The sequence below is a fragment of the Sparus aurata genome, chromosome 18 (assembly GCF_900880675.1).
Source record: "Sparus aurata chromosome 18, fSpaAur1.1, whole genome shotgun sequence".
NCBI lineage: Eukaryota > Metazoa > Chordata > Actinopteri > Spariformes > Sparidae > Sparus > Sparus aurata.
The window spans coordinates 135,330-156,349 of NC_044204.1; the positions used below are offsets into that span (position 1 = coordinate 135,330).

At 40.4% G+C, this 21,020-nt stretch overlaps 1 protein-coding gene across 1 annotated transcript in view; it reads right to left on the minus strand.

Annotated features, from left to right (window-relative positions):
* Positions 1 to 14,398: 14,398 nt before the first annotated feature.
* The window catches only part of rnf130 (ring finger protein 130), a 71,407-nt gene continuing 64,785 nt past the window's right edge, over positions 14,399 to 21,020 (minus strand). The window contains exon 9 of the mRNA XM_030395877.1: positions 14,399 to 17,362. Within this exon, the coding sequence (XP_030251737.1) occupies positions 17,250 to 17,362 (113 nt within the window). The 3' untranslated portion in view covers positions 14,399 to 17,249. The remainder of the gene's footprint in view (positions 17,363 to 21,020) is intronic.

Below are 21,020 nucleotides of genomic sequence, written 5' to 3' on the forward strand. Positions count from 1 at the left end.
ATGGGATAGAGTGAAAAAACTGGATTGAATGCCATTCAGAGAGATGTATAGAGGAGACGTATCCATGAAATGAATACATTTCCCAGCCCAAACTTCTTTAAAACAGTAAATAAGTAGTCCCATTCAACCCTGTCGAATGCTTTCTCCGCGTCAGCCGATATCACTACTTCAGGTGTTGTTGTAGTAGTTTTAGAGTAGATAATATTTAAGAGTGTACGGACATTAAAGAATAGCTGCCGCCCCTTAACAAATCCAGTTTGCTCATGTGAAACAATAGTTGGTACAATATTTTCCAGGCGATGTGCCAAGGCTTTAGCAAGGATCTTAGCATCAACATTTATTAGGGAAAGAGGTCTGTAGGAACTGCAAAGATCGGGATCCTTATCTTTTTTTAAAAGGAGACTTATGGAGGCTTGCCTTAAAGTGGGAGGGAGAGTGCCATGTTGCAACGATTCCTTATATACAGCATGCAGTAATGGGGACAGTTTATCCTGAAATCTTTTTAAAAATTCGACCGGCAATCCATCCGGACCAGGAGCTTTATTATTTTGCATGCTTCTCATGGCAAGAGTGATTTCTTCTACTGTAAGTGGTGAGTCGAGTTCTTTAGCAGCATCTGAGTTTATCACAGGGAAATTGAGGCTATCTAGGAATGAATTCAGGAATGATATTGGTACTGAGTTCTTGCAATTTAGCTTTGCGTGACTTGTTTAAATGGGCAGAATAGGAAATGATTTGTCCCCGTAGGTATGCTTTTAATGATTCCCACAGCAGTGAACAAGAAATTGGTTCCATCTCATTTTGATTTGTCGCGATAAAATCATCAATTTTGGCTGCAATAAATGTATTGAACTTATCATCTGAAAGAAGTGAAGTATTGAACCTCTAAGAAGTTGAGTACCGGGGTTGTGAGGAAAACTGAATATCTACAGAAAGAGGGGCATGGTCAGAAATGACAATAGGGTGATAGTTAACCGTCAGCACTTTGGAAATTAATTTAGCATCAATAAAATAATAGTCAATCCGAGAGAAAGACTGGTGCATCTGTGAAAAGAAGGAATATTCCTTGGTGGTTGGGTTGTAGAACCTCCAAGGATCAATGCAACCATTCTTGGACATGAAATCAGAAAGTGACCTCGACATTAATGATGGGGTCAGAGTTCGTGGGTTAGAGCGGTCTAGGTTAGGATCAATTACACAGTTGATGTCCCCTCCAATTATAAGAAGGTTATTATTCAAAGAGGGAAGACATTCAAAGAGCTTATTCATAAAGTGTGGATCATTGAAGTTGGGGGCGTATATGTTAATTAATAAAATGGGAACCTGGAATAATGTGCCGGTGACAATTAAGTATCTGCCATTTTTGTCTGAAATAACCTTAGAAGCTGAAAACTGAACTGACTTACCAATTAAGATAGCAACCCCCCTGGCTTTAGAGTTAAAATTTGAGTGAAAAACCTCAGAAACCCAGGGACATTTAAGTCTGACTTGATCTTTGGTGCGCATGTGGGTTTCTTGCAGGAACACTAGGTCTGGTTTAAGACGTTTCAAATGAGCAAATATCCTTGATCTCTTAATTGGACTCCCCATGCCTTTAATATTCCGGCTCAAAAACCTCACAGAAGATCCAAAATGAGGAATATCAGCATTATTGCTAGCATTAGTCACCACATGTTAAGTTTTTAGAGAGAAAGAAGAAATAAGCTGATTGTGGACCTTCAAGAAGGAAGAAAGAAAAAGCAAAAAGAAAGAAAGAAGGAAACAACAACAATAAACAAAAAAAGGGTATTGCAGACTGCACTTATTGTCCAATCTTATCAGATCTGCTGACAGACACTCCACTTTAGCCTGTGGCGTAGAAATGTCGTCGGTACAGGTGGAGAGAGATGTTTCCATTTCACCTACGGTGTCTTTCATACCGCGTACTTCAGACTGGATCTTTGTAATACTGCCAGTTAACTCCGACTTCACTGCCTGCATCTCAGTCTTGATGTTTGACAAATTCTCGGTCAGGGCCGCTTGAAGCCAGGTTTTGAAAATAGCCGCCATTTCGACCCGGAGTAACGAGAGCAGCTCAGCCTTAAAGTCGGAGGAAGGAGTGCCGCTTGCGGCTCCGTCCGAGCAGGAGGGGGGGTCACCTCGAGACGGGGATGCGGCGTGGGAAGCAGGTCGCTGCGGTTGTGTAGATGTTTTACCTTTTTGAGGCATTTCGATCAGCAAAAAGTCAGGATAAAGATCAGGTTGTAGTGGTGGGGAAGGCACACACCGAAAAAAAATTACAAAAAGTATGCCTAAAATCAAGTTTTTAATGGTTGTTGCAGGAGCTCAGAGAGACGCGTCCCACTCCATCAGTCGCTACACTGGAAGCCCCCAGCGATATTGAGAGTTGAGAGATTTGTGACATTTAGCGTGTTTGGAGTGTGTAGTTAGTGTGTTATGTAGTGTTTGGTGTAGTGTGTTTAGTGAGTAGTGGAGTCGGTTTTTTGTTTAATGAGTCAGAATGAGGAGAAGCTGAATGTGGAGCAGGCAGTCCAGCTATTTATTCAGCTGGAAGGAGCACAGGCAGACCTGAGCATTGCCTGCATTTAAATGTAAATAGTTACATATAACTTTGTACATTTTATAAATGTATGCACAAATTTAGCAAACAACAATTTATATTTGCATTATAAGTAAAAAATAAATGGTTTGTTAAACATATTTGTGGTTTTCACAGTAAAAAAAATCTAACTTTTTCTACTCAGATTTTATGTTTTTTTTTGTGATTTTAGGTCCATTGTGTTAATACAGTATGTCAAAATGAAAGAAGAACTGTACAGTCACACATGTGAGGTTGTGCTGAAAATAATGACACCAAGTAAATAGCTTTTAAGGTGAAATATAATGGCAAAATCAAAAATAGTCAAAAACAGCCAATTATACCCTGGAATATCAGATTTCACAACAAACCTAAATATCCCTGACGTCCCACCTTCAAACACAGCCTCATTTGGCCAGCCATGAAAAAGCTGCTTAACCTACCACTTCTTTATAGGAATACACTTTTCTTACGGGCACTGCACTAGTACCACTAAAGCACAATGTATGTGATCCACAAACAACAAAAATAACAGTTACGGACAGAGCTGCAAGTCAAATCCAATCTTTCACCGCAGGTCCCTCGACGCTTCAACTAAGAAACAGGAATCCAAGTGAACATGCACATGTGATATCTCCAACTACATTACCTGTTTCAAGTAATGGTGACCAGAACAATATAGTCTCTGTCTTGGCAAAGCAAAATGAAATCACTGCATTATTAGTCCAACAACAGTGCCTGTCAGGTGGAGTCTCATCATCACATCGATGATCTCACGTGAAAGCCTCTCAAACAGCAGCAGCATCTCTAAACGGAATAACGACACTTACAGCACAGCAAGCACTCAGCCGGTTTTGATATGATACGTAACTGACTTATGTGGTAGGATTTAGTTCGGTAAAGTGGGAAACAGATTCGAACATCCCGGATCAATAACTCATAAGCGAAACATTATTAAAACACAAATGATGACTCTTAACTACCGTAGTAAGGTAGACCACGAGCCACAACCGTATTTTCATCAAAACGAGCTCCTCCGGGCTGGACATTAACACTGGTCTCTATCGTCAGCCGTCTGTGAGACAAGGGCGCAGGGAGCGTCTACAAAGTGCAACAACGAAAAGAGATACTGCAAAAAATATTCAATAACTTCACCATTATTCAGTGTAGTGTCACCAAAATCACTCCACACATCAGTGGTCTCCTGTTGGTTATTCTACAATTTTTTGTTTGGAAGAAATTTGCTTTGGCATAATTTGGGGGAATTTCTATTGGGATAAATATTCAATACCTTCACTAATATTCAGTGTAGTGTCACCAAAATGTTTTATTATTTTTTAAAAATCTTTTCTAATATAACATTAACTTGATATTGGTATTAAGAATGTTTTAATACATAATCCATGTCTAATTATAAATTAGGATGTTATGGTATCAATCTGGGCCCGTATTCACAAAGACTTTTATCTTAACGTTAGGAGTACTCCTAAATTGGACTAAAAGTTTTTATGTAGGAGTCGTTTCTTAAAAGTAATTCACAAACCCGCTGAGACCTACTTTTAGTTATGAAAACAGTGAACTCCTAAACTAGAAGTAACTCTCTGTTGCTATGGATGACGTCATTTTATAAGGACGCACTTAGAAGCGGTGACAACGGTGATTGGCTGTTGAGTGACAGGGCAGCACATTGAAAAGTCATTTAGGCTACGCAATGCATGAGGTGAAAATAAGGAAGTTGCCTGCAAGCCCATGACAAAGCCTATGGAAAGATATTGGATAAAGAAATGTGTTTATGATGAGAATTAATTGCCCCCCCCCCCACACACACAACAAAAACGCTTCGGACAAAAACTACAAATTAGAAGATTCCGATGAAAAACGTGAATTGCCAAAAATCTCCAATAATTTTGGAGACGCTAAATGACAGGGAATTATTAAAACGATGTCAGATGGACCGTGAAGGGACTGAAGTTGTGGTTGAGTTGGTGAGGTACGCAATAACGTTCCCAACCAACCGAAACAATCCAATAACGCCAGAGTTAAAATACACACCGGTATTTGGCTACGGGGAAAATGCAGCTCTTCGCACGGGACTAGTATTACCTGGGGACCTCAAGTGATTTAGAATTTATCCCACCACGTCCGTGTTTCGTGCAGCGCATTCGCACAGGATAAGCAAAGTCTGTGTTTTACTGACATTATCATCCGGGTCGATCGCACCGAAGCCCCTGCTGGAGCAGCAAAACTGTTATATATGGATATTTTTAATATAATAACTGGTGAGCCTGTTGAAAGATGGAAAAATGTTCCTTACCGCATGCTGCCATGCATGTAATCCATCTAATCATCTTTCGAAATTTCGCTCTTCTGATGAGCCTCCTGAATTTGCACCCAAAATGATGTCAAAACTTTCATTTATAATTCCCAACGCAGCCTCCATAATTCTCGACCGGGAAAAAGGCAGAAAAAAGGTGGAAAACACAAAAAACCTTAAGAAAAACAAAAGACGATCCCAAATCACAGAGATGCCGATTCGCACGGGACTGATATTATCACATGACCTCTGTGTTTGGTGAAATATGATAGGTAATTTGCGGTGGAATTTTTACTTTACAAATTATGGACATGGCAGATTCACACGGGATTAAGATCACAGACGACCTCCGCAATTATTACAAATTACTGGAGGTCCCCAGGTTATACTAGTCCTGTGTGAATAGGGCTTTTGTCAATCGGAAAAAGTTGCATTCCATCAATACACAAATTGTCTTTGACGCATGTTACAATATACTGGACATTGTTGCGAAATGGCCCGGATCAACACACGATTCCCGAATTTTAATAAAGGGTGGTTTGACGCAGCTTTTCGAGCAAATGCCGCTTTTATTGGCAATTCACGTTTTTCATCGGAATCTTCTCATTTGTAGTTTTTGTCCGAGGCGTTTTTGTTGTGGGGGGGCACTTAATTCTCATCATAAACACATTTCTTTATCCAATATCTTTCCATAGGCTTTGTCATGGGCTTGCAGGCAACTTCCTTATTTTCACTTCATGCATTGCGTAGCCTAAATGACTTTTCAATGGGCTGCCCTGTCACTCAACAGCCAATCACCGTTGTCACCGCTTCTAAGTGCGTCCTTATAAAATGACGTCATCCATAGCAACAGAGAGTTACTTCTAGTTTAGGAGTTCACTGTTTTCATAACTAAAAGTAGGTCTCAGCGGCTTTGTGAATTACTTTTAAGAAACGACTCCTACATAAAAACTTTTAGTCCGATTTAGAAGTACTCCTAACGTTAAGATAAAAGTCTTTGTGAATACGGGCCCTGGTGAATTTTCTGAAAAGGCAGCTAAAAATCATAACCGATCCACTATTTGGAGACATCAAGGATGCAACAAGCCAAAACGGTAGGAGGTCCAAGACACAGCCTCATTCAAGGATAAAAGGAAATATCTTTGCTACGACTGACAGTTGCAGAAAAGAAAATTGGAGGAACAAAGGAAAACTTACCTGTGGGCAGGAGTTGTTCGTTCTGTGGAGGTGGACATGCTTAAGAGAAGTGTCCACAGTTGGAACAAAAGGGCACATAGTGAGAAAATCACGTTCCTGAAAGAAAATGGAGTATGTTTTGGCTGTCTGTGTAGGGACATATCAGCAAAGACTACAGGAAGAGACACAGTTGTGATATATGCAGTTTAAAGCATCCTAAATGCAGCATATCCACCAGAAAAGGAAGGAAATGGACAAAGAGCAGGCAGAAATAAAGAAAGGAGATAAAGACACTGCTGTAGCCTCTGTTCAGACAAATGGTCTTAGTTGGGCTGGCGAAGATAAATGCAAGCGCTCAGTAGTGCCTGTACAAGTTAAAGCCAAAAAAGGAAATATGACTGTGCATACTTATGCTTTTCTCGATCCAAGCAGCACTGCATCATTTTGCACAGTGGGATTGATGAATAAGCTTAATCTTCAGGGACAGAGATCAAGTATTCTATTGCAGACTATGGGACAAAGGAAAGTTGTAACTAGCATCGTTTCTGGCCTTGAAGTTGGTGGACTGGACAGCAATGATTTTTGTGATCTGCCAAGCATATACACTCAGAAAATTATGCCCGTGCACGAAGGAAACATCCCACATCAACATGATATCAATAACTGTCCTCATTTGAGTGATGTTCATCTACCTGAAATCAACTCTGAGATAGAGCTGCTGATTGGATCAGATGTACCAAAGGCTCCGGAACCTCTTGATGTAATACGCACTGTGGGAGATGGACCTTATGCTGTCAAAACCATGCTTGGTTGGACGGTGAATGGCCCTTTAGGAGGAAGAAATTATATTCAAGAGAAGTCTGTGATGCATGTGAACAGGATCGCAGTCATGAAGCTTAATGAGCTGTGGGAACAACAATTCAAGAACGACTTTCCAGAATGTATCAGGGATGACCAAGAACCCTCAAAAGAAAATCAACAATTTCTTGGATTTAGTTTCAAAATCTGCCCAACTTATCAATGGTCATTATTGCATTGCATTACCTTTGAAGGAGAGGAAAATACACATGCCTGACAATAGAAGTGTTGCAGAACAACGGACACTAAACCTAAAGAAAAGATTCAAGAGAGATTGTACCTTTCATTTGGACTACACCAACTTTATGTCAGACATGTTATCTAAAGGTTATGCAGAGATGGTGCCAGATGATGTCTTGGAACGCAAGTGATGGCAGAAAATGGTATCTGCCACATCACAGAGTTTTGCATCCACAAAAGAAGAAACTGTGAGTGGTGTTTGACTGTGGAACAACATTTCAGGGAGTTTCATTGAATTCTCAGCTTCTACAGGGGCCAGACCTAAACAGTACTTTGATAGGAGTCTTGACTAGATTCCATAAAGAGCCTGTCGTCATCAACTGCAGACATCGAAGCAATGTTCCACCAAGTGAAAGTACCAAATGAGGACCGTGACTTGTTATGGTTCCTCTGGTGGCCTGATGGAGACTACAGTCAAAACATGGTGGAATATAGAATGCATATTGCATCCATTCAGAGCCACTTCATCTCCAAGTTGTGCAAACTTTGCCCTTCAGAAATGTGCTGAGGATCTTCCTGTGGAGAGAGTGTTAGGTGTTCAATGGTGTGTGCAATCTGATGTCTTCAAGTTCAAAATCATCCTTAAAGACAGACCTCTGGCGCGCAGGTGGTCGAGTGGTTAGAGCGCATGCCATAAAACGCAGCCGACCCCGGTTCGATTCTGGCCGGAGGTCCTTTGCTGCATATCACCTCCCTCTCTCTCTCCAAAGTTTCCTCTCTGTCTACTGCTAATAAAGGTGTCTATGCCACAAAAAAAAAAAATATAAAAAAAAAGACAGACCTCTCACCAGACTGGGGATTCTTTCAATAGTCAGTTCAGTATATGATCCCCTAGGAATTTTGGCACCTGTATTCCTGACTGCCAAGAAGATCCTGCAAGATTTGTGTCGGAAAAAGATCGGTTGGGATGCTACAATACCAGACTCCATTGTACAGAAATGGCTGCGTTGGATTCAAGGACTTCATAAATTTGAGGACTTTAAGGTTGACAGATGCCTTAAACCTACAAACTTTGGAACAGTGACATCTGCACAGCTGCATAATTTTGCTGATGCATGTGAGGACGGTTATGGAACTGTTAGCTATCATAGCTAGCAGAATCCGTATTCTGGACCGATAGCCCCTCTGTTCTCAACAATAAGACCACAAGGTTCTGAACTTTTGTAGCCAACAGTCTCTGAAATAGCCAAAGTCTCACATCCATTACAGTGGAGATATGTGAACACAGCTAACAAACCAGCAGATTTGGCCTCCCGCGGTTTATCGGTTATGTCTTTCCTAAAGAAGAAAATGTGGATATCTGGACCTCAGTTTCTTCTTCTGCCTCAAGGAGAGTGGCCTCAAAATCCTGATGGACTAGAGGAAATATCACCAAAAGACTCTGAAGTCAGAAGCATAACCATCAATGCTACTCAGGCAAAGTCAAATGAAACAGATCCAATAACCCGTCTAATCAATCATTTCTCATCCCGGACTGATTTGAAAAGAGCAGTAGCATGGATTCTCAAAGTTAAGAGAACACTTCTACATCATAGCAGAACACGGAAACAAGCACATGGTGCTCATGCTCAGCTTCATCCAAACAGCACCCTCCAAGAAAATCTGCAGCAAAAGAAAACAGGAAATCGTGAGGCTCAGGAAGACAGCGGACTCACAGTTGAGGAACTGGCTTACGCTGAGAGGGCAATCATTTGCTTTTGCCAGAGAAAAAGATTTGCAGATGAAATCTCAAGTCTGAAGAAAGGAATGAATATTAAGAGGACAAGCCACATTCATAAACTCAACCCCATTCTGGAAAATGATTTATTGAGAGTTGGTGGGCGACTTAGCAGGGCAGCAATGCCAGAAGAGATGAAACATTCTATTATGCTGGCCAAAGAGTTTCATATTCCTGAGCTGATTCTTCGGCATGTTCATGAAGAGGTGGGTCATGGTGGTCGCAACCATATGCTAGCGAGACTACGTCAGAAATATTGGATTCCTGGTGCCACTGTATCAATCAGGACAATTGTGTCAAAGTGTGTTGTTTGTCGACGTTTAAACGGTACTCCTGGACAACAGCAGATGGCAGACTTAACGCTGGACAGAGTCTCTCCTGATGAACCCCCCTTCACATATGTTGGAGTTGATTATTTTGGACCCTTTGGAGTGAAACGTGGACGGACTGTTGTGAAGCGCTATGGTGTTATCTTCATGTGTTTAGCTATGAGAGCAGTTCACATTGAAGTGGCATCATCACTGGACACAGAATCTTTGATCCATGCCCTTCGCCGTTTTATAGCCAGACCTGGTCAAGTGAAAGAACTACGATCCGACAATGGCGCCAATTTTGTGGGAGCTCAACGTGAAATGAGGGAGGCGATTAAAAGCTGGAATCAAGATCAGGGCCAATCACAAAGACTTGTATCTTAACATTAGGAGTACTCCTAAATTGGACTAAAAGTTTTTAATGTAGGAGTCGTTTCTTAAAAGTAATTCACAAAGCTGCTGAGATCTACTTTTACTTATGAAAACAGTGAACTCCTAAACTAGAAGTAACTCCCCGTTGCTATGGATGACGTCAATTTATAAGGACGCACTTAGAAGCAGTGACAAAGGTGATTGGTTGTTGAGTGACAGGGCAGCCCATTGAAAAAAGTCATTTAGGCTACGCAATATAGGAAGTGAAAATAAGGAAGTTGCCTACAAGCCCATGACAAAGCCTATGAAAAGATATTGGATAAAGAAATGTACTTATGAGGAGAATTAAGTGCATTTCCCCCCCAAATAAAAATGCTTTGGCCAAATACAAATTAGAAGATTGCGATGCAAAACGCCAATTGACAATGAAAGCGGCATTTGCTCGAAAAGCCTTGTCAAACCACTTTCCATTAAAATTAGGGTTACTAGCATTTACCGTATTGACCCGAATATAGGACGAGGTTTTTTTTCTATGAAAATTATGTGAAAAAGTGGGGTCGTCTTATAATCGGGGTCTAACCGTTGACACATGCTGATAGTTGTCTGGGTCGCTACACGACCACAACGGCAGAGGGCGCCAGCTTATTGTAGAGACATCACTGACACTGTGGCTGGGGTTATCTGTCAATCACAGCGGAGAAGAAGTGACAGGGGACGAAAAATGGAGAGACGTGGTGATTTTACGGAGCAAAGTGGATCAAATGTGGGGCAAGTTAACAGACATCTGAGGCGGAGCTATGATGCTAATTTTAAGATAATGGAGATCAATGCAGCGGAGGCGCCAAACAACTGTCAGCCAGCCAAGAAATATGGAGTTACGGAGTGTAACGTCCGAAGATGGCGGGTCCAAAAAGACCGTCTGAAAACGCTAACAGTAAGAGAAAAGCTTATCATGGTCCTCTAAGCGGCCGCTTCCAAGAGATTGACAGGAGGGTATGTGAGTTTGTTATTGAGAAACAAATTTTGGTTATCAGTGTCTTTTTCTGAAGATTAGTCTTGAAAAGAGGGGTCGTCTTATAATCAGGGTCGTCCTATATTCGGGTCAATACGGTAATTGTAATTATTATTTGTAACATAATGATTAGGGGCCAAAATGTGCATCTATTTTGAATTGTTTACTATTGTATTGGCAGGGCACATTATTATTATCATTACTAGTACAGTGCCCGTAGGAAGCATGTATTCCTATAGAAAAGTGGGAGGTTAAGTAGCTTTTTCATGGATGGCCAAATGAGGTTGTGTTTGAAGGAGGGACGTCAGGGATATAATTGGCTGTTTTTGACTGCTTTTGATTATACCATTATATTTCACCTTAAAAACTACTTACCTTGCCTTGTTTGGTGTCATTACTTTCAGCACAACCTCACATGTGTGACTGTACAGTTATCTTTTCATTTTGACAAATTATATTAACACTATGCACCTAAAATCACAAAATAACATGAAATCAGAGTAGGAAAAAGTTAGATTTTTTACTGTGAAAACCACAAATATGTTTAATGAACCAGTTTCATTAGTTATAATGCAAATATAAATTGTTGTTTGCTAAATTTGTGCAGAAGTTTTTAAAATTTCCAAAGTTATATGTAACTATTTACATTTAAATGCAGGCAATGCCTCAGGCTCCTCAGCTCAATGAAGAGCTGCACTGCCTGCTCCAGATTCCAGCAGTCTCCTCATTGTTTTGACTCACAACACAAAAAACAACTACACTACACACTAAACACACTACACTAAACACTATATAACATACTAACTATACACTCCAAACACGCTATATGTCACAAATCTCTCAACTCTCAAAACTCGCCATCTCTGTCGCTGTCTGTATCACCGCCGCCGTCCGTCGACTCGGGAGGTGGGCCGTGTGGGTGGGCTAGCAGCTAGCTACACACGAACATCCACAGATTCCGATTCCAGTTTGTTGTCCTTGCGTATCCGGATCTCCTCAGACCGGAACAGACCCGGTCCGGACTCGTTTAGTCTCATTAATCCACAACAGTCAGTTTAGATGCCGGCAAAATCCCGGTCCAGCTCGCGCCGCTGCAGGTATAAATCCGCTTGTTTCTTAAGGTGTGTCGTGGGCTTGAGCTCTGCAGTGATTGGCTCTCGTGCGCACGTGGCTATGGTGTGCAGTGATTGGCTCTGGTGCTCATGTGGCTATGGTGGCTACGGTTGACAATGCTAGCGGAATTGGTAAAGCATTTATGAAATAATTTATTAACGGTATCATTGCAGTCCAAACAAATCCGACGTTGCACACCCTTAAACCAAGCAGCAGCCATGTTGTAAGTCTCAGGTCAGTCTGATCCTGATCTGCAGAGATATTTGAGGAACACACACACACACAGACAGACAGACAGACAGACAGAGATTCCTTGCATTTATAGAGAGATTAGGGGGCCAAGCCCGAGGGGCTGAGGGAACGCGTATGTAAGTGGATGTGTTTCCTAGGACCAGCGGTGCTAGGAACCCTATTGTAATTGTAAAGATTTTAATTTTTATCCTGCTAAAAGTGGTGCTGCAGGCTAAACTGTGCAAGGGACGTACCTCAGACACAAAAAACTACATATATCCGCCTGCAGGGGGAGCTATAACCCAGACCAACGCGTTTTTGCCTATAACTCCCATACCGTATGTCTCACATTCAAAAACCTTGTATCCCCAGAGCTGAATCACTTTGCCATTTGCCACGCCCACTTGCGCCTAAAAAGTTTTTTTTTTTTCGCAAAATCGTAAAAACTGGAAAACCTACTTTTTCGAATTCCTCCTTGGGATTTTGTCCGATCTGTGTGAAACTAGGTACGTACACTCTTCAGCTGGACCTGATCTAAAGTTATCAAAATAATTTTGCTCAGTCAAAAAATGCGCAAATTTTTAGCTAACAAATTTCTGTAGCTGCCTATAAAAATGTAAACTGTTTGATATCTCGGTCAAACTAAATGCTATTAACACCAATTTGAGATCCTTGGTTGCCATGAGACTGGGAAGGGATGAGCCGAATTTGACGAATTTTGGCCACTAGGGGTCGTAAAAAATATGGGAAGTTTATATCTCTTGAACGGCTACACCAATTTTTACAAATTTGGTCAGTATGATGTAGGGCAAATCCTGAGGCCATATCTTGAAGGTGGTCATGACTGGTCAATGTGGGCGTGGCTTATTACAAGATAAACAACAAACTGTAATTTCAGCCAAACTATTATGCTGAGAGCTTTGAAATGTATATGGTACATATAGGATAGGACACTGTTCTTCCATACCAAAAATTGCACATGTACTCCACTAGGTTGCGCTATAATGAATGCAATCGTGTTTTTGACTGTAACTTCCACATTTTAAATAACACATCTGCAAACCTTATATCTATATTTTCCCTGAATAGAGCTGGGTTTTCTGACATAGGACACGGCCACTTCTGCTGCACATTTCGTTCGCTAAATCCCCACATATGCAAAACCTACTTTTTCAAACTCCTCCTACAATTTAAGCGCCGTATGAATGAAACTTAGCACACAGAATCTCCAGATGGGTCTGATGAAAACTTGTCAAAAGAATTTCGGCACTCCAAAAAATCTGCTAGTTATAACCACACAATCTTTTTTGCTAGCTAAAAAAAAACACATATTGTTTCATATTTCGGTCAAACTCAAACTTAAGTCAATTGTTCCTGAAGTCATCCAGAGGCTCTGTGCCAAATTTGGTGCAAATTGGCCTATCGCTGGCACTATATCGGATGTAAATGCGTTTTTGTCTTTAACTTCCACATTTTAAAGAACACATTTATAAACATCATATTAATTTTAAGGATTTGGGTTATTTTTAAATTTAGTAGTAGAAGTGTGAGGGTATGTGGTACTATTATGTGTGGTATTAGAGAAATACAGTATATAATTGTGGTCAACAAATATCTAATGTAACCTTTTAAACAGGTGATGTTTAAAAAAATCAATGTTACTGTGCTATGTCCAACATGCTAACACGTCACCTCTGTAGCTCCTCACAAAAAGTTCTTTCTGCTCCACAGGTTCTGTAACATTAGTTCACTTCTCACATATGCAAGACAAATGGATAACAGCGTGTTTAGAAAATGTAGGCCTACACACTCATCAACATTAATGCATTTTTTCTTGTCACTCATTTTTTGTTGCAATAATAGAAATGTAATGAAACCGTACTAATGTGGGGTCACTCCTGAGGCCATCCATTAAGTAAAGATTGGTCAAAGTGGGTGTGATTTAGTACAACAAATCCAAATCGGCACACATTCAGCCTTTTGCACTTCCAGTGCACTTCACATCACAGCAAATACCACGACTCAGACGTTGGCCTGTCTCCTCACTTTTGCCCCGAGCCCGTCATCCTTTGGGGCCAACTTCTGTGGGCTCTGCGGTGCGCGGGGTCCAAGTTGCGCGGGGGGGCTTGGCCCCCGTTCATAACTGCTTGCAGTTCTAGTTGTTACTTGTTTTGAGGAAGAGGAAGTGGGGGTGGCCTCCACATTTTTTCACCTGCCCAGTTTGTTTGCGGGTTTGGCTAGTAGACAAAGAAGGTTGAGTGAGGCCCCTATATTTTATAAACTCAACACATCTGGAACTGAACTATGGTTTTTCATTCAACGATTCACACAAAGGAGCCTGCTTTGCCTCTCAGTGGACTATTTATAAATTAAATAAGACACTACACTATGTGTTATAATTTATGGCTGAACACAGCTGAGTTGATGAAGGAACGTGTGTGTGTGTGGGGGGGGGGGGAATAAAGTGAGACTGGTGTGTGTTAAAGGCAATAATGACACTTTAATGCTGAGGCAGTAAGAGACACTGAACTGAAGCATCACACACATCCTCTTTCTTCATCATCATCATCATCATCATCATCATCATCAGTACCATGTGACACAAAGACAGACAGACAGACAGACAGGGACAAGACATGCTCAGGTCACTTCAGATATAATTTTGATCGATCGGTCAGGTTATAGATTGTATAATGCTGTTTATATATTTAGCCCGTCACTGGAGCTGATTATTACACGCCGAGTAATCGGAAGCTGTTTAATACACATTAAAGGAGCAGTCCGTCACTTCAGGAGAGCCTCCCATTCTCTGGGGAGACATGTCAGCAGCAGACGGCTGCAGGAAGACACCCACAGTCTGAACTTGATGCTGTTTGATGAAACAGCTGAATTCTTCACTCGTGTCTGGATGTAAAACATTAACTGATACACATTTGTTTTGTTTCTGCAGCAACTGATGGAGACAGTCTCCTAAAGTGCAGAAAAAAACCCAAGATGTTTTCACACCTCACTAATGTTAAAATACTTTTAGTTCAAAACATTTTTTATAAAAAACACTGCAGAAGAAGTTCTACTGACTGTAATTCACTTTATGTTCTGTCTGAGCGGCTTTTATTTGACTGACAGCAAAAATTTCCGTCCTGAAGGTGAGTTTCCGTACACCTGTTATGAACACTTTAACAGAAATGTGTTAAACTGCACATTAAAACTGTAAATGTTTCCTGTATGAGGTGTAAAGGTGGTTTAAACAGACTGAGCAAATCACTGATGTCATGACTCATGTCAGTCAACACCTCCAGTGATTAGTTGAAAAACATCATGAGTATGGGGCGATGATGAGGAGACTGTAACTTTCATCACATTAACAGAGTAAACACACAGAAATGCTTATGACTGTCGACTGGAGCGCTTCATTTAGTCTTCTTCTTCTTCTTCTGCTTCTATCTTCAATGGATAATTAGCTCCACCTGCTGTGTATTTCCATTAACCAATCAGCACAGTCACACAGCAGTCTGTCCGGTTTATTTTGATATTTTTTAACTTCATCTTCATTTGGATTGAAACTCGACTACTGAAAAATAGAATTAAAACATGATGAAAGTTGTTTGTGGCAGGAAGTGACTCAACTCACTGCAGGTGACTCTTGTGATTGGCTCACAGACCTGGCTCTACTGTCAGACTGCTGACAAGCTCATTAGCTAACGAGATAAACTGTGTTACTGGGTTAGGGTTAGGGTAGTTTTCTCGTTTCCCCTGCCTCCAGTATCTGTGCTAAGCAAGGCTACATGTCTTCTCGTCTGACTCTGGACAACAAAAATTTTGAATACATGTTGAAGTGACCCTTTCAATAAAGAACAAGAAAGAACCCAGGACATGTCCCCGAGAGACTCCACATGTCTCTGAACACAGAGAACTGGAGTTTTACTGAACTGTTGGACTGTTCCTTTAAATCTACCGTCCCTTTGTTCTTTGCAGAGACGCTTTTTGTTTTTTGCTACAGGGAAGTTAACACTGTTCACATGATTATTTCCTCCAAAATTTACGGATCTGGGTCCAGGTCTTCCTTTGGTCCTGGTTTCCATCATATGATGGACAGGAAGTTGAATATTTTATAGTTCTAATCAAGGTCCAGGTCCTCAGACATACTCCAAACTCTGACTGGAGTCTATTAGACTCTGGTGATCATATAGTAATCTTCAGCCAGCCAATCAGGAGTCAGGTAAAAGAGGTACGATTGACTGAATGCAGAACAGAAAACACTGACAGGAACTTTTTCTGGCTTCAGGATCTCAAGGTTTTGGTCCTGAAGCTGTCAGTTCCATTTAGATTCAGGTCAGCAAGTCTTTTAGACACATTTTCAAGGAACAAGGGAACCCTCAACAAAATTTCCTGGAAGCTTTTTTAGGATAAGGAAGGTCATTGATAACCCAAGGTTTTTGATACCTCAGAACCTTTTTTTGACCTGAGGAACATTTACAGAAACCCTTCTCAAGATTCCAAGTACCTTTAAGGGGGTAAGGAACTTTCAAGAAGAAAATGCATCTAATGGGAAGGTGATCATGAAACCAATGAAACTCTTTTGGATCTTTGGAAGTCTTCCAGTAGCCTAGGAACTTTATGGAACTTTTAAATGTCCTTTTCAAGCACCCAGGAGCATTTTCAGAACCGAGGAACCTCTTTAAGAATCTAGGAACATTTTAGAAGAACATTTTAGAAACTCGAGAACTGTTCCAGAATCTTTATAAGGTGCCCTGAAACTTTTCCAGAAACTTTTTAAAGAACTTAAGACATGGAATTCAGGAAGTTTTCCCAGAGAACAAATAATCGTTTGAGGAACTCACAAATTCTCTCAGGATCCCTGCCAAGGAAAACAACTGCGCTTTTTGGGACATCGGAACGTTCCCAGGAGCGTAACACTATCAAAAACTGGTTCCTGGGTTGGACTTTGATCTGGAGCTCATTTCTCTGGATTATTTGCTTTAAAACATGGTTCTGACTATTTGACCTGACTACAAGCTCCAAGTCCTCCAAAGTTTTTAATCTTCTGGTTAAAATAAAAATGGATCTAAGCGACGTCCAGGATCAAAATGAGGATCCAGAGTTCATGTTAAGTCTGAAGACAGTCTGATGGAATAACTGGGGTTTAAAAGTTCTTCCATGTTTTTGTTGTTAGACCCCCCTCCCAACAGAAAACACTTTGTCGTCACTTCCTGTGTCCATAAAAGGTTGTCTGTCCATCTGCAGGTGGAGGTGGTGGTGGTGGTGGGGGCGGTCAGGGGGTGGCGGGTGAGGTTGGGGGAGGGGGGTCGTAACCATGCCGATGGGTCTCAGGACTTGTTATCATCATAGAGGTCGAGTGAGGCCTGGATGTCCGGCAGCTCCATTTCACAGGCGACACTGCGAGGAGACATCGAATTGCTGTTGAAAAAGTGACCGCCACCTTATGAGACAAAAAACACAAAAATTCATGAGAAATTATTGTTGTTATCATTATTATCATCATTATCATATATCACCACAACATGCATCTCATTAGACATGGAGAAGTGAATATTGAAACATTATTCTTAATATTCAGTTGTTTATTTACAGGAGTGAGGAAGAGGGAGTGATTTGTGTTTAATAACTTTAACTTTGTATTCAGCGAAATCATGACATCATGAATCAGTGTGTTTAATCTGAATATATCATCAGGTATTTGTCATGTCACTGACACCATCTGGTGGACAATTTGAGACACTGCAGGAAACCGAACAGACACTGAAGACAAGAATCTTTCTATAAAGGCAAGGAATCTCTCTGTCTGTCTGTCTGTCTATCTGTGTGTATGTGTACCTCAAATATCTCTGCAGATCAGGATCAGACTGACCTGAGAGTTTCCTCATGGCTGCTGCGTGGTTCAAGGGTGTGCAACGTCGCATTTTTTTGGACTACAATGATACCGTTAATAAATTATTTCATAAATGATTGACCAATTCCCGCTAGCATTGCTAACCATAGCCACCATAGTCTAGTGCGCAATAGAGCCAATCACTGCACACCGTAGCCACGTGCGCACCAGAGATCGGGATTTTGCCCGCAGTTCTGTCCTGTTCTGTGCATCTAAACTGACTGTTGTGGATTAATGAGACTGAACGAGTCCGGGCCAAGTCTGTTCGGGTCTGAGGAGATCTGGACACGCAAGGACAACAAACTGTGGATGTTCATGTGTAGCTAGCTGATAGCCCACCCCCACCTCCTGAGTCGACGGACGTGCCAGTGCGTCACGTGATCAATTTAAGATGACGTAGCAGCAAGACGCAGCCTCTGTGAGTCTCGGTTCCGACGTATGTGTACATGTGCGACCTTTAAACTATATACCAGTTTTTAAATCGTGTTGATAGGCCAAGTAGTGGAAAAATGCACCCCACCAACCAATCACAAAATTAAATGGCAAACTATGTGATTTGGTTGCTTAGGAATAGGGGGAAGTTGTCGGAGGGACAGTGACGGTGATAGAGACAGCAGGTTTGGAGAGTTGAGAGATTTGTGACATTAAGCGTGTTTGGAGTGTATTGTTAGTGTGTTATGTAGTGTTTAGTTTAGTGTGTAGTGGAGTCATTTTTTTTGTTTAATGAGGTAAAACAATGAGGAGACTGCTGAATGTACAGCAGGCAGGAAGGAGCTAGGGGAAACATATCACTACGTATAACTTTGTAAATTTCTAATTATTTTTAGCAAAGCGCAATTTATATATTTGCATTATAAGTAATAAAATAGTTCGTTAAACATATTTGTGGTTTTCACAGTAAAAAATCTAAATTTTATCTACTCGGATTTTATGTTTTTTGTGATTTAAGGTCCATTGTGTTTTTACAGTTTGTCAAAATGAAAAAATAACTGTACAGTCACACATGTGAGGTTGTGCTGAAAATAATGACACCAGCAAGGCAAGGTAAATAGTTTATAAGGTGAAATATTATGGCAAAATCAAAAATAGTCAAAAACGGCCAATTATACCCTGGAATATCGGATTTCACAACAAACCTAAATATCCCTGACATCCCACCTTCAAACACAGCGTCATTTGGCCATCCATGAAAAAGCTACTTAACCTCCCACTTTTCTATAGGAATACATACTTCCTACGGGCACTGCACTAGTATCATTATAGTCATCTTTAACTTTGATTTTATTTTGCAGTTAAAATAAAATTCCTATTTATTTTATTATGAATTAAAGTCACATCTGTTGAAGTAAATCTTAAATTTCAACTGAAAGTTTAAATTAAGAGCCTGAAATCAAAGCAGCTTCATTTTTTATAGATAAAAAATGTTAAGATGGATCAAAATCATCCAAAAAATTATCATCACAAATGAAAATGTTGCATAATACTACATTTGTCTTTGTTCTGTGTAATGTCTCATATGAGGACAAGTCTTATGACAGTCTTAACTGGCCTTACTTATGATGATGTTGAGTGATGTTTCCATCAGTGAAGTTTCTGTCATGTTAAGTTGAATATGTTGTGAAGTGTTCGGTTGACATCAGCATTAGGACCAAGTTGCTCTATGTCAACAAACAGATGTCCAAAGAGGTCTGACAACTGATGTAGTAGCAAGGAGTTAAGTTACGGTTTATTTGGGCCCTTAACATGTCACATAATGAGACCGATCTGTGACCCTGTTGCTCTATTCAATTAAATTAAATTCAAAGGGGCTTTATTGGCATGAAAGTTTGAAAAAATAACAATATTGCCAAAGCACTTTGTCCAAACATTTGGACATTAATAATAACTTAAACAATAACACAAACACTAACACAACATCAAGATTGATTTACATTAATTATATATACAGTGTGTGTGTGTGTGTCTGTCTGTGTCTTGGTCACTCACTGTCGCTCAGGTTGTGGCATGCTGATATATACTGGGCAGCAAGATATGCCCTGTCTGCTTCTCCCAGGAGTATATTTAGTTTTGATTGGTCATTCAGCTCTTTGAAATCAGAGATTAAAGAGCTGAATTTGTAAAAATAAATGTTTCTTGTGTTTTTGAATTTTTCACATTTTAGGAGAAAAGTACTGAGCCTGTACCTGGTCAGGATCTGTCTCTGCTTTCTTTCTCTTACAGTAGAGAGATATTCTGCTAATTCATAATCTCTTTTTAGGGCCAGATAACATTCTAATCTACTTTGGCTTTTAGTTTCTTCTTTCCAATGTTCCAGATAGGTTTCTTTACATTGTGTTATAATTTGCTCTATTACTCCATGCAATAACTAAAGTTACCATATCAGATTTTAAAGTTGCTCAATGACATTATGAAGTTGCTCTTTTACATTATAAAGTTCCAATATGAAATGATAAAGTAGCTCTTGTTGTTGTGAATTTCCACCACTAGGTGGCGCTATAATCAACGAAAGTGTTTTGCCTCTATAGCGCCCCCTCGAATATTAAAAATCCAAGCCTCCTACATGCATATACATGAATAACATTCGGTATGCATATGTATCATGACCAGACGCACAAAAAACATCAGGGTACCAAACTGTCATTCCAACAGGAAGTCGGCCATTTTCATTTAAAGTTCCCATTTCACATCCATTTTCATCCATTTCCATGCCTCGTACTTTAACGAACTCCTCCTACAGATTCAACACCACAGACTTCCAGTTCACTCAGTATCCTCAGATCTTGAACATGAAAACTTATCAACAGCTTTTGCCTACGTCAAACATGGTGAGGGTCATGGTGCAGTCCATTTTTCATGCTTTGCCATAAAGCATCAAGTCCTTATAACTTCAACATACAATTTCCCATGTACTCCAAATTCATCACACATGTATAAAATGTCACCCTGAATACCTCCATGCATTAATACTGTCTCGTATCCATAGTGCCACTTACTGGACACAGGAATTCAGACAAACATCCTATTAACATGACATTTATAGGTTTTTTTCCTCGCAGATTATACACTACAAGATGACATGCAACTTACAGGTGAACACACCCTCCAACAGTGTTGCCGCCAATCAATAATCAAAACACAACTGACCATAGAGTACTCTGAGGGATTTTTTCACCTGTAGTCCATTTTGTATGTATGTAAATTTACATTA